Source organism: Acomys russatus, chromosome 16 (genome assembly GCF_903995435.1).
Source record: "Acomys russatus chromosome 16, mAcoRus1.1, whole genome shotgun sequence".
Taxonomy (NCBI): domain Eukaryota; kingdom Metazoa; phylum Chordata; class Mammalia; order Rodentia; family Muridae; genus Acomys; species Acomys russatus.
In genome coordinates this window covers 25,969,116-25,982,747 of record NC_067152.1, presented here as the reverse complement: position 1 = coordinate 25,982,747, position 13,632 = coordinate 25,969,116, and the positions used below count along the sequence as shown (strand labels likewise).

The window sequence follows — 13,632 nt, the reverse complement described above, 5'->3', positions numbered from 1 at the left end:
CCTAGGAATGGTGCTGTCCACAGTGGGCTTAGAAATCCTCAATCAATTAGTAATCAGGACAACCTCATAGGCAAACCTGATAAAGATACTCACTTGGTTGAGAATCCCTTTCAGGCTATTACGGACGATGTCCTGTTGACAACTATCACTAACTAGGACAGCCAGAGGCTCTTAGTCTCACCCACTGCTGTTTTTTTTTTTTTTTAACAATGCTTTTACAATAGATGCATAGAAGCCAGAATCGCAGAGTAAAGAATATAAATGTGACTTCCTTTTCCTTCCACTAGCTAAAGATGCTGTTTCAGGTGATCTTTAAAACAAAGGTAACATATGTTAATAAATCACTCATTTATTTGCTCAGAGTCTGGCAGGACAGAACAAAATATGCATCAGGACTGCCATCCTCTCCCAAGAAAACATTCACAAGCATGTAGAGATTTTAAAACTATTTTTTTCTAGTTTCTAGACAGAAAGTGAGGATATAGAAGGTTTTGCTCATTATTTACAATTAATATATGTTCTTTGGTATCAGATATTTGCTTAATAAAAATGTTTACTATGTACAAGTGTGTTTTTATGTAATATGAATATAAATATATTTTACATAGATAAGCATGAATATCAGGAAATGCCTTATAAATCTAGGGAGCTAATATAAGGGGACCTTGAACTTGGACCTGAAGGCTATAAAAGATGATAGGTAGGTCGGTAGATGATAGATAGAAAGATAGATAGATAGATAGATAGATAGATAGATAGATAGATGATAGAGATAGTATTAATATTATAATAGATAGATATTATAGAATAAATAGATGATTGATAGACAGACAGAGAGACAGATATAGTATTAGTGGGTCATCAACATATATTAGTGGGTAACGGTGCTTCTGAACAAGACTGACAATCTGAGTTCTATTCTTGAGATTTACACTAGTGAAAGAAGAGCTGAGTCCCTGAAGTTATCCTCTGAGTGCCACATGAGCCCTGTGGCACACAGACAGACATACACACCAATAGACACACAAAATAAGTAAGTGTAAAGAATCAAATGAGAATTACTTGGGGTTAGATTATAATGTGTACATTCGAAGAGTAGCAAAAGCCAGAAGATTAGAAGGCGTGGAAAAGGGACAAAACACAAGCGAACAGCTCCCTTCCCAGACGGGCTGTCCAACAACCTGCTCCAGTCCAGAGGAACCTTATACGGCCAACACAGAAATGCAGACACAGTCCAGGGCACAGTCCACTCTTGTGCCCCCTTAAGCACCACTTTCAGGTTTGCCACTTAAACAGCCCATGCTTATAGAAGAAAATGAAATACAATCATACAATCCCGTGATCAAGGTGCGGTGTAAATTCAACCTTTTACTGTTACCACTTTGTGTTTGGGGTTGTATTTGTTTGAAAACAGGGGTCTCACACATCCCTGGCTATCCTCAAATTTACTATGTAGCCATGGTGAGTATGTAACCTTGAACTTCTGTTTCTCCTGCCTCCACTCTCAAGTGCTGCCATTACAGATGTATGCCACCACATCTGGTTTATATAGCCCTAGGGATTGGGCACAGGACTTCATCCGCGCTAGGCAAGCACTCTAAAACTGAACTGCAGCCACAGCCAAACATACACTGTTAGTCACTCTTTTATTGTTTTCTTTTTTCTTTTTTATCCCTAATGAGGTCATGAATCTTAAAGGAGAACCTGCTAACATCACGTTACTAGACCAGCACAATTCCTAATTGCATTTCTAATATTTATCCTTATGCCTATGGATAAGAATAGCTCTCAGCCTTCATCAAAGGCGCTTCTCTTTGCAGCAGATGGAGATCACTACAGAAAACTATAGTCAAAATGCAGAGAACATCCAATCATATGCCAAGTCCTGGTACAGCAGATCCAAGGCTGCATCTAAGCCTTGGGGAACTTTGTGGAAAGACTAAAAGCCAGAGGACCAGGACATCTGCTGTGAGATTATGTCCTCTTGATGTGACAGGGAACATCATCCATGATGCTTCAACACTATGGGAGGGTCTAAAGGAGACCTAAACAAAAACAAGACTAATAGACAAGCTAACGTGCGAGCAGCGATTCCCATGGGCCCCACCCCTAGACAAAGAACTACAGGCAACTAAGGAATGCTGAGAGCAGGAGGGTTATTCTTGCCCAAGGATGAGCCTCCCACTTCATCATCCAATACCAAGGGGTCAGTTCTGAAATCATATACAAACAAGCAACACTAAAAAGACTCAGCGGATTGTATCTATAGACTTATGTCCATACACACATAACAATAATAGTTAAAGAAAAAGACGACACTAATCTGAGAGGAGGTCAGGAGTGATGGGTGACATGGGAAGAGCTAGGGGCTAGAAAGGAAAGCGGGAAATGTGTCATTTAAGTTTTAAAAATGAAAATTAAATAAGAATTCATAAAATAAGTAAATAAACTCTGCTATGGTCAGACTATGAAATATTATATACCTCTTAAAACGAGTTTTATGTATGGGCTCTACCAAGAAACTGAGACCAGTCAGGGAAATGCTTGCCCTCTAGTGCAAGAACAGAACTTTGATCCTCACAGCCCATGTAAGAAAATAAGGTGAGTGTGGTCATGCACACCAGCAAGCTCCAGCCTTAGTCACCCTGTCTCACAAAAGTAAAACGGAGAGCAATTACAGAAGACATCTAGTGCCAACCCCTGGCCTCCACATAGATAAATAATATGCAGGTATCAACATATCTGTAGAGAAATTTCCTACTCGAGTACAACCTATCAACACCTGGTCATAAAGAATTTGAAAATCTAAGCATGACTGCAACTGAAAAAACACTGAACCAGTAATCAAAAACTCCCCAACAAAGTCCAGGGATCAGATAGGTAAATTCTACCAAATATATATATATATGTGTGTGTGTGTGTGTGTGTGAGTGTGTGTGTGTGTGTGTGTGTGTATTAATCACAATTCCCAAAAGGTAGCTTCGAAAGCATTCATTGTTCTAGCAATTAAGGAAAAAAATAGAAGAGAGAAAAAAAAGTACTTCCAAATTCGGTTTATAAAACCAGCATCTCTTTGATAGCAAATTAAGACAAGAAAACCACAGAATGTTATTCCCAGTTAATATTCCTACAACAGTCATCCATCAACTACTATCAAACAACTGAACAATAAAAAGATTAAAAGTCATTACTAAGTAAGAATTTGCCTTACAGTGCAGGGATTGTCCAGCATATAAGAAATTCAGTGTAATCTTTCTTTAACAGTTAAAGTGGGAAGGCAGCTAGGCTCTCCACTATACCACCAACACCCCAAATAAAGTTATTATTTGAAAGGTCAAAAAAAAAAACAGATAAGGGAGGAGCACGTGCTTGTCTCAACTGTCACAAGAAATAAAGAGGGATGATAAATTTCAAAACTCATTCATCATTTTAGAAGCACTCAGTGGGACCAAGGAATTGGCTGAAGAGGAAGGAGTTCCTGCTTCCAAGGCAGACATCCTGAGTTCACTGCCCAGGACCCGCATGGTGGAAGACAAAAACAGACTCCTTCAAGTGACCTTTGAACCTCTGCACATGCACCAGGCACACACACCTGTGCACATACAAATAAATGCAATTTTAACTTTTAAAACTAAAAAGCCACTCAATAAGCTAGGAAGAAATAAAAACTATATTAGAATAATAAAAGCGACCAACGAAAAGAATACAGTGACCCTCATATTCAGCAGCGGGAATCTGATGGCCTTTCCTGTTAGCTTAGGAATAAGTCAAAGATGCCAACTTTTGCTATGCTGGTTTCCACACCGCTAGAAGGGCTGGCTAGAGAAATTGGGCAAAGAAAGAAATAAATGTCAACCAAGTTGGAAAAAGCAAATTATCTCTGTTCAAAGACAGCAGGATCTTGCAGACACACACACACGCGCGCGCGCATGTGCGCACGTGTACGCACATACACACCTAAAGATTCATACACAAAAGAAATGTTATAAACCAACTGATGAACTACGCAAAGTTACCAATACAAACTCAACACACATACACACACAAACACACAGAAACCACTTGAATTTCTATGCACAAACAGTAAGCGATATGACGAGGAAGTTATAAAAGAATTCCATTTACAATGGCCTCAGCAAGAATAAACTCTGAGGGGATCAAGCTGACTGAGGGGAAATATTTGGACCCCAGAAATAACAAAAGATTGCTGGGACAGATTTTGAAAGATGCAAAGAAGTGCAAAGACATCCAGTGTTCGTGGATTGCAAAACTCACACTGTTAAAATAGCAATACTCCTGACAGATCTACAAATCTAATGCAACCCCTATTCAAACTTCAGTGGTGCTCCTGTAGTCTTCCCCAGCATGCACAGCCAGCGGCTCACAACTGCCTGTAACCTCAGCTCCAAAGGGATGCATGTCCTCTGGCCTCCGCCGGCACCTGCACTCTACGCACACTCACATATACAATTAAAAATAAAATCAATCATTTTTTAAAAGGACAAAATTAGCTTTGTAAGCGTCCTGATGTTAAAGTGTATTTAAAAACTAAATTCATCAAAACAGTGTGGTCTGTTAACACAAAGACAAGATATGCAGGTAGAATGCTCAGAAATGAAGCCTTATGCATAGTCCAAAGATTCTCAGTAGGAAAGAAGACCCAAGTAGAGCATGTTGTTCTTGGCCTCTCCCTGTGCTGGTCCAGCATGGCAGCAGTGAAGGACCTGAACCCTAAGACCGAGGTGGCCCGGGCTCAGGCAGTGCTGGCAGTGAACGTCAGCTCAGCGCAGGGCCTGTAGGATGATCTGAGCACCAACTTGGGGCCTGAGGGCACCAGGAAGATGCCCATTTCTGGCGCTTACTAAATATGGCAATACGCTGCTTCGTGGAATGCAAACTCAACACCCAACGGCCTTGTTAATAGCAAAAGTTGCCACAGCCCAGGACGACATAATTGGTGATGGACTTCATCCAATGTCCTAATCACTGGGGAGCTGCTGAAACAAGCGGGCCTCTACACCCCAGGATAATAATTGAAGGTTTTGAAACTGCAAAGGAAAAGGCACTCCAGGTTTTTCGAACATGTCAAAGTAAGTAGAGAGACGGACAGAGAAACATTCATCAACGTCTCTACGAACTAAAGTTTGTGCTGAACTTGGAGATGTCTTAACAGAGACTGTAGTAGACTGCGTTTTGGCCATTAGGAAAAAAGATGATCCCATTGACCTCTCCATGGCTGAAATCATAGAGACGAAGCACAAATCTGAAACCGCTACAGTCTTACTCAGAGGTCTTGTTTTGGATCATGGAACGTGGCACCCTGATATGAAGAAAAGAGTAGAAAATGGCTACATCCTCACATGCAGTGTGTCCTTAGACTGGGAGGAGACACAAGTAGATTCTGGGTTGTTTTCTTTCTTTTTTTTTTTTTTTTTTTTCCTTTTACAAGAGTGCAAAAGAGAGAGAGAAACTAGTAAAGGCCGAGAGAAAATTCATCAAAGATACAGTGAAAAAACAAAACATAATAGAACTGAAAAAGAAAGTCTGTGTTGATTCTAATCATGGATCTGTCATCATTAATCAAAAGGGGATTGACCCCTTTTCCTTAGATGCCCTTGAAAAAAAAAAGGTAGCTCTGCGCAGAGCCAAGAGGAGAAACATGGAGAGGCTGGCACTTGCCTGTGGTGGGATCACTCTGAATGTCTTTGATGATCTGAATCCTGACTGTTTGGGACATGGGACATGCAGGGCTTGTCTCCGAGTATACACTGTGTGAAGACAAGTTCACCTTTATTGAGAAATGTAACAATCCCCGCTCTGTCACATTTACTGGTTAAAGGACCAAATAAGCACACACTGACTCAAATCAAGGATGCAATAAGAGATGGCTTGAGGGCCGTCAAAAATGCTATTGATGGTGGCTGTGTTGTCCTCGGCGCTGCTGCAGTAGAGGTGGCAATGGCAAAGCTTTGGATTAAAGACAAGCCCAGTGTGAAGGGCAGGCCTCAGCTTGGAGGCATTGGCATTGGCAGATGACTTGCTCGTTATTCCCAAGGTCCCTGTGCAGAACTCTGCTCCTGAGCTTCAGGAAACATTAAAGTTCAAGCTGAACAAGTTGAATCCTGTCAACTTGTAGGTGTGGATGTGAACACAGGTGAGCCAATGGTGGCAGCAGAAGTGGCTGTGTGGGATGACCACTGTGTGAAGAAGCAGCTGCTGCGCCACCAGACTGTGACCGCCACCAACATTCTCCTGTCTGATGAGATCAGGAGCTGGGACGTCCTTTCTGAAAGGTTGGAGAAATCCACCATGCAGCTGAATCTGTAATGCTACAGAACAACGTGGGGGTGGGGGGGATATGGGCATTTTTGTCCAGGCTTCAAGCGATCTGGAAAAGAATTTCCCGATTAAAGAAAAGTAACAGGACATTTGGCACCTGAATAATTATAATATTGTAAAAAAAAAAAAAAAAAAAAGGAATTTTCACTGAGTGTATGAATACACTCAAAGCAGGTGATTTTTAGCCCGCTGAACAAGATATTAGCTACTGTGGTACAAAATTACATATTAAGGTAAGTGTTGTCTGTCTTGTTCCTTAAGTGTTCTTTGAAAAATTCTAGTGGTTTTTCTCCTAAACAAAGCTTGGTGGTGCATGCCCCTAAGCCTAACACTTTGAAAGTAAAGTCAGGAACGTCTGCGCCAGCCCAGGCTATAGGAGAACCCAGCTCAAAAGAATGACAATTTTTTTGTTGTTGTTGTTACGGATGTATTTTAAATGAGCCAGCCAACTCCCTGTTAAACATGTAAAATTGTTGCCAATGTAAAACACATCTGGGTGATTTATGGTTTTCATAGTCTCTCTAATAAATACTTAAGAGTAAAGCTTAAAAAAATAAAAAGATTCTCAAAGGGGTAATAAGATCCAAAGGTTAAGACGATCAGCACAAATATTAAGCATAAACCTCATGAAATGAGTATTTGCCACAATTAGAATTTCAATTTAAACATGTATAAACGGAAACTTTTTCGAAATAGAAGACACATACATTTGTTATTACTTCTTCAGAAACGAAAGTGTCAAAGAATAAACAACAAAATGCTAATATTGGTTATCTCTGATATACTAGCTTGAAAAAGATGTGCGTGTGTGTGTGTGTGTGTGTGTGTGTGTGTGTGCGCGCGCGCGCGCACGTGCACATGCACTAGAGAAAAGGGATATTAATTTTCTTTATATGATTCCATCACTGTTGCCTTGCTAAATGGTATCCATTGTTATAATATATATTCATATTTATATTTATAACATGACAAAGACAGAAAACAATGTAAAGGCAGAGTCATTGAAGGATTTGGTTTTTAATGTGTGCATTCGTGACCAAAAGGAAGAAGCACAGAGCCTTGAGGACCTCCTGACCTGCACAGAGCGATCCCAGGAAGGCAGACTTTGTTTGGATGCTGATCAATTAAATAGCGCGTGTTTTGATGACACCAATATTAGTCTTTTGAGTCCACGCAAATTGTTTATGAAATCATGATTGTTACTGAGTGGCGGCTTAGGAAACAAACAATCAGTTGGGATGGGCTGTGCCTAAGGTGATCAAAGGTCAGCTGAGACAAAGCAAGCCGCGACAGTGGTCGGCCCAACTCTAGTCTGTCGTGTGACTTTCATAGAGGGCTGTTGTGTTTGTCAATACACCTTCTCTTAGACCAGAGAAAAAAGAGGAAGCACTATGTCACTTAATTGATCACTGACTATAACAAATAATGGAAACACTGTTTATAAGTTTCTCAATTACTCAAACACTGACCAATCAAAGACTGACGTTGCAACTAGCGTCATAGGAGATGCTAAGTGTTAGGGGAATATGCATCTCCAGGGAATATATAAAAGGCCAGGTGAGGAAGGTACAGTTCAAACTCAGAAACATCTCTTCACAGAACAACCAACTGTCTCCTGACACTATGGCCTGCTGTGCTACTAGCTTCTGTGGCTTTCCCACTTGCTCCACTGGTGGCACCTGTGGCTCTAACTGCTGTCAGCCCAGCTGCTCCCAGTCCAGCTGCTGCCAGCCCAGCTGCTCCCAGTCCAGCTGCTGCCAGCCCAGCTGCTCCCAGTCCAGCTGCTGCCAGCCCAGCTGCTCCCAGTCCAGCTGCTGCCAGCCCAGCTGCTGTCAGACCAGCTGTTGTGGAACTGGCGGTGGCCAGCAGGGTGGCAGTGGAGCCGTGAGCTGCCGCATCAGATGGTGCCGCCCAGACTGCCGCGTGGAGGGCACCTGCCTGCCCCCATGCTGTGTGGTGAGCTGCACACCCCCAACCTGCTGCCAGCTGCACCATGCCCAGGCCTCCTGCTGCCGTCCATCCTACTGTGGACAGTCCTGCTGCCGCCCAGCCTGCTGCTGCCACTGCTGCCAGCCCAGCTGCTCCCAATCCAGCTGCTGCCAGCCCAGCTGCTCTGAGCCCAGCTGTTAAGAGCCAGGTTCCTGAGTATCTAAGAAGGAAACGGAAAGCAGTGGAGAGCTGTGTGGGTTGCTAAGGACATGCTCTGCGTGGTGGGTGCTAAGTATCTTCACGTGGCTGACCTGTTCATCGGTAGTGGAACTATTCACTGGGATCCCCACAGATGTGCTGAAGTACAGTGAGAGCATTCAATCGCCATGCCCCGGGACTCTGGTTTGCTTAGGCAGCGTGCATGATACAGCAGTACTTCATTCCAGCAACACACGTGGACTTCCTTCCCTAGCTCTTGCTCCCCACAATCTTCAGCCATGCTTTCTACTTGAATCAACCCTCTAGCTCTCAAATAAAGTCTTTTTTGTGCAAGTGAATCGATTTCTGTCGATATTCTAATTTTAAGCTGCCACCCTCAGGCAGTCTAAAGCAAGTCCAGTCTTTAGACACATAGTCTAAAGCAAGATGTTTGTATGAAAACTAACTTACATTTGAATCCTCTGCTAATAAAAATGTTCTTTGCATTAAATATTCTTCATGGCTATCTACATATGTAAATGTTTTATTAAAACAGATACAGACCAATAGGGTTATCCTGCATGGATTTTTTTTTCTACCAACTCTAATCTTGTCCCATTTAGTATAGTAGATGTTTGACTTTATTCATGCACGACACAAACTGGATTCTCCACTAACTAGACTGGGAAAATATCTACCAGTACTATTTTCAAGAGAGCTTGGGTTTAATCTCTACAGCTTGGCTTGTCTCCTTTCCACTGATCTCTGGCTATGCAAGCTTCAACTCTCAATTGTCATCTGCACTTACAGTACTAGATGACCATGGCCCCTGTGGCTCTAACTGCTTTGAGGTGTGAGTGCTGAGTTCTGCCGTCACATCATACAGACGCATTAGAAACCTCAAGCAGCGACATCAGCATCCATAACTTACAAGCCAACTGAAAGATGCCTTTCTTAAGAAATCACCACAAATCTAGACTAAAAAGAGGTAGATCCCACCACCTAACTTAATTCTTACATAAGCAGTTGACTACAATACACAAAATCCATAAACCTAAGAAGAGCTAAGAAGGCTTCTTCGGGTTGTTTACAAAGCCCACGGCTCTTACCTCTCTCGTTAAATCGGCAGCAACCATGGATCACAAACAGGAGGGTACATTCCAGAAAAGAGAAAATTAGATGGCTGCACATTTTTTCAAGGTGTCATAACCCCTAGATATTTTCCCTAAGCTTTTGTTCAACCACTAAATTAGGACGAAAATAGCTTGACATTCCCCAGTGTCTTCACAGCAAATAAGCCTCAGTGGGCGGTGCCACAACTTGAAAGTGCTATTTACTCATTCTTGAGTGGCTCGAGCATCCATGAATCAGACCTTATACTCGGCCCCCTCAATTAATCGCCACTGAATCAGATTCAATAAACGTTTAATAAGACTCTATGAAGATCAGGCTGGATTTCTGAAAACAACAACAAGTAGATTGGTTTGCAGTGAAAAAAAAAAAAACTTTCTGGCCAGAAAAACAAATAATTTTTACACACTTCCAATCAGCTGAAAAGAAAAGAGCTGCAGAGGTCATTTGATGTGGTGCTGGGTGGAGTCGACGTGGTAAGTGCTCCTATTACACATGACCAAAGGTGTGTTCAGTTTGGCAAATTCACCAGTGTTCTAAGTTCAATAGAATTTGGTCTATATGTCCAGAAAGGAAAAAAAATAAGACTTAAAAGGGGTAGATGGTCTTCTGCAGTAGAAGGCTTGCATAGATAGCCAAGTGGAATAACAACTATTCAGGGGGAAAAAAGGGTGTTGCCTTAACCTAACACGAGAAGGCTCTTTGAACATGGAAACCACAAGCACTACCTTAAAGAGTACACGGCCAGCAACACGAGTCACAGAGACCTTATAAAACAAAGTCATCCCCATAATATGCCACAAGTATTCCAATGGAAGCCAATCAGAGGACCACTGAGGAGCAAATTTGAACAGAAATGAGAAAAAAATATGCTAAGAATTTTATAAATAGCAGCTCGCTTGACTATATAAAGGGCTCCATGCTCAGGTTAGATCACAAACTCAGAAACTCATCCAAGCTACTCAACAACCAGCCAACTCCAAACACCATGGCCTGCTGCAATACTAGCTTCTGTGGCTTTCCCACTTGCTCCACTGGTGGCTTTGGTGGCTCCAGCTGCTGCCAGCCAAGCTTTTGTGAGACCAGCTGCTTCCAGCCAGGCTGCTATGAGGCTGGATATGGCATCGGCGGCGGCATTGGCTGTGGCATCGGTGGCGGCTTTGGCTGTGGCATCGGTGGCGGCATCGGCTATGGCATCGGTGGCGGCATTGGCTTTGGCCAACAGGGTGGCAGCGGAGGCGTGAGCTCCCGCACCAGATGGTGCCGCCCAGACTGCCGCGTGGAGGGCACCAGCCTGCCCCCTTGCTGTGTGGTGAGCTCTATTCCCCCAACCTGCTGCCAGCTGCACCATGCCCAGGCCTCCTGCTGCCGCCCAGCCTACTGCGGACAGTCCTGCTGCCGCCCAGCCTGCTGCAGCTACTGCTGGTAACCTACCTGTTAAGAGCCAGGTTACAGATTTTTCAATTTGCCAAGATCATGGTATTCTTGAATTGTGCATCTCTTTGATCAACCCTGGACCGGTAACAAATTCTCAAACCTTTTCTTCATCATCTGTTATGGGGCCGCAGAGTACAGATGCATCACAACACTGTCTGGGTCTGTTCTACAATCAATATCTTGGCTCTCTACGATGGATCCAGAAATGCCGAGACCCCACATGCCGATCACCAAACTACTCGGCATTACTGCATCTGAAACTCTTTCAGAATTGAAAATCATCAAAATCTTTGGGAATGTTTTCTTAAGAACAGTCCACGACTCTATTCGCCCTACTTGGTGACCAATTTTTATCTTCTGTTTACTTAAAGTTTTTTCTAACCTCAAAGACACCAGACTACAGCTGAGAGACATTCTTCAGATGTCATCAGAGAAAATGGAAGCTCTTTACCCAACTTCCAGCCTTGAAGAAGTAGGCTGGACCATTCTACACTTGACCATTGAGGCCCCTTCCTTATTTTGTGGGTCATAATTAGGTTCCTGTTGGCTACTTCCGTTCTATCTGTAGTATTGTGTCTTGTGAAGTTTCTTAATAAAGGTTATATGCTGGGCAAAGAAACCATGGTTTGTTTCTACTTGTGTATGGTGTTTCACCTGCTTATGATTTTAGAAAATGTACTTGGGTGGATTCACTTGTCTCTTCTGAGGGGCTGAAGTCATCCATGCACCATGTATTATTCATTCCATTAAAATGTATTAATTACCACTTTGAGGCAGGAAACTGGAAGGGATGATAGAAACTAGGAAGATGAAGGGTCAGTACTTATCTGTGACAACATGTCTCTTCAGAAAGAAAAGGCATATGCTCAAGGAGGTACAATGTAATGAGATAAATTGTAATCTCTTCCCAGTTCACAGATGTGCCCTTAGTGGGTGGTGTGTTTGTGTCCAGTATGTCTTGACAGGTCTGTTTACAATAGGCTTACCTACAGGCCATGAAGTGACAAAGTCCTACCAGAATAGTGTGAAATAATAACAATTAAGATGGAAAGAAATGTTTTTTGTCTAAAAATGGAGTAGAGGAAAGAGATTATGTCATTGGGGACTCATGGATCTTGTGATGTGATTCCCTCCCCATTAAGTAAACAAATTCACATAATTGTTAAGAGTTTCTGTGAGAAACACTAAAGTGGCTGGGCTTCCTGTGTGGGTCAGTTTAGAAAAGGACAAAAGTCACCTGGGAGCTGACAGAAGAAAGGGACAAAAAGAAAATAATGGCTCAAGGGCTCTCAGAAATTACCAAGAGGTTTTAGATAATCCCCCCGTTGGAAATAATATCTTGAGGTTTTTTTGCTTTTTATTTTTTGTTTTGTTTTGTTTTGGGGGGGTTGTTTTGGGTTTTTAATTTTGTTTTGGATTTTGGTTTTTGGTTTAGTTTGGTTGGGTTGGGTTGGGTTGGGTTTTGGCTGTTTATTTTTTGTGTTTTGTTTTGGCTTTTTGTTTTTACTAAAAATAAGACAGAGAGCAAGCACTGGGGTGTGAAAATGTAAGTGATTGCTTCACCATAGGACCAGTAAGGTCTGTGTCACAGTGGCGACTACAAGAGAGACTTCACAAAGAAGAGAATCCTTACAGGGAGCTTTGAAGGTCCTTCCCAGTGGAAAGAAACGGGTGTGAAAGAAAAACCCACGTACCTATTAGAATCACTAAATCCGAAGCAACAGCACAACCAAACGCTGCTGAGGATGTAGGGCAACAAACGTCTCACTTGTTGCCGGTGGGAACGCAGAACGCTAAAGCCCCTTCTTACTAAACTGAACATACTGCTACCAAAGAATCCATAAGCTGTGCTCCTGTGCGTAGACCCGGACGAGAGGAAAACTTAACATCTACATTGAAAACCTGCACTGATGTTGATTCTTAGTGGCCAAGAGGGTCATTCGGCAGGTGAACAGGATAAAGGGAGAAACAAACTCTGGAGCATCTAGGTAATGAAATACCATCTGGCTCATTGTAAAATAAGCGAAATTATCCAGTCTGAAAAGGCAACCCGCTAAATACTTTAACTCTAGGTCATTCTGCCAAAGACAGAGAAACAATTAATAATCCCTAAGTGTTGTGAAACGTTGTACGTACTGTGCTGTGCAGATATCTGCGGTCTGACACTGGAAGACTAAAAAGAGCAGGTTACAGAAGCAGAGACTCACAGGACTACCTAATGAAACCTCCAAAGCAGTGACTTTGGTTGCTGAGACAGCGTCCTCTCTCAGAAAAACGGAGCACGCATGGTTCTGTACTTACTTCCTCCTCGCCTCAGCCAGTGTATTTATTAATTAACTTACTTAATCACTTTACAACCTGATTGCAGCCCCTCCCTTCTCTCCTCCCATCTCACCTTCACACCCCTACCTTTCTTATTTGAGACATCCACCTAATGCTTGGAACAAAGTTCCGTGAGATGGCGATAGGCCTGGTCCTGACATGGATGAGTCTGTACCAACAACAGCAGCTTGCCTACTGGTGAGGGGAGCTAGTGTGACTCCATCAGGCCAATGTTTGTTGGATTTCCAAATCCAGAAGCCTAGAACATGCCTGGTG

At 42.6% G+C, this 13,632-nt stretch overlaps 2 protein-coding genes and 1 pseudogene across 2 annotated transcripts; all 3 read left to right on the top strand.

Annotated features, from left to right (window-relative positions):
• The first annotated feature begins 4,706 nt into the window (after positions 1 to 4,706).
• On the top strand, positions 4,707 to 6,327 carry LOC127200607 (T-complex protein 1 subunit zeta-like; annotated as a pseudogene).
• Positions 6,328 to 7,898: 1,571 nt separating this feature from the next.
• Positions 7,899 to 8,469, top strand: LOC127200348 (keratin-associated protein 9-3-like). Its single transcript, XM_051158535.1, has one exon. The coding sequence runs from the start codon at positions 7,963 to 7,965 to the stop codon at positions 8,467 to 8,469; it is 507 nt and encodes a 168-aa protein (XP_051014492.1). The 5' UTR covers positions 7,899 to 7,962.
• Positions 8,470 to 10,515: 2,046 nt separating this feature from the next.
• On the top strand, positions 10,516 to 11,270 carry LOC127200350 (keratin-associated protein 9-3-like). Its single transcript, XM_051158538.1, has one exon. The coding sequence runs from the start codon at positions 10,517 to 10,519 to the stop codon at positions 11,024 to 11,026; it is 510 nt and encodes a 169-aa protein (XP_051014495.1). The 5' UTR covers position 10,516; the 3' UTR covers positions 11,027 to 11,270.
• The last annotated feature ends 2,362 nt before the right edge of the window (positions 11,271 to 13,632 follow it).

Coding starts and splice junctions, on each gene's coding strand:
- LOC127200350 (XM_051158538.1), top strand. CDS start 10,517: ATGCTCAGGTTAGATCACAAACTCAGAAACTCATCCAAGCTACTCAAC.
- LOC127200348 (XM_051158535.1), top strand. CDS start 7,963: ATGGCCTGCTGTGCTACTAGCTTCTGTGGCTTTCCCACTTGCTCCACT.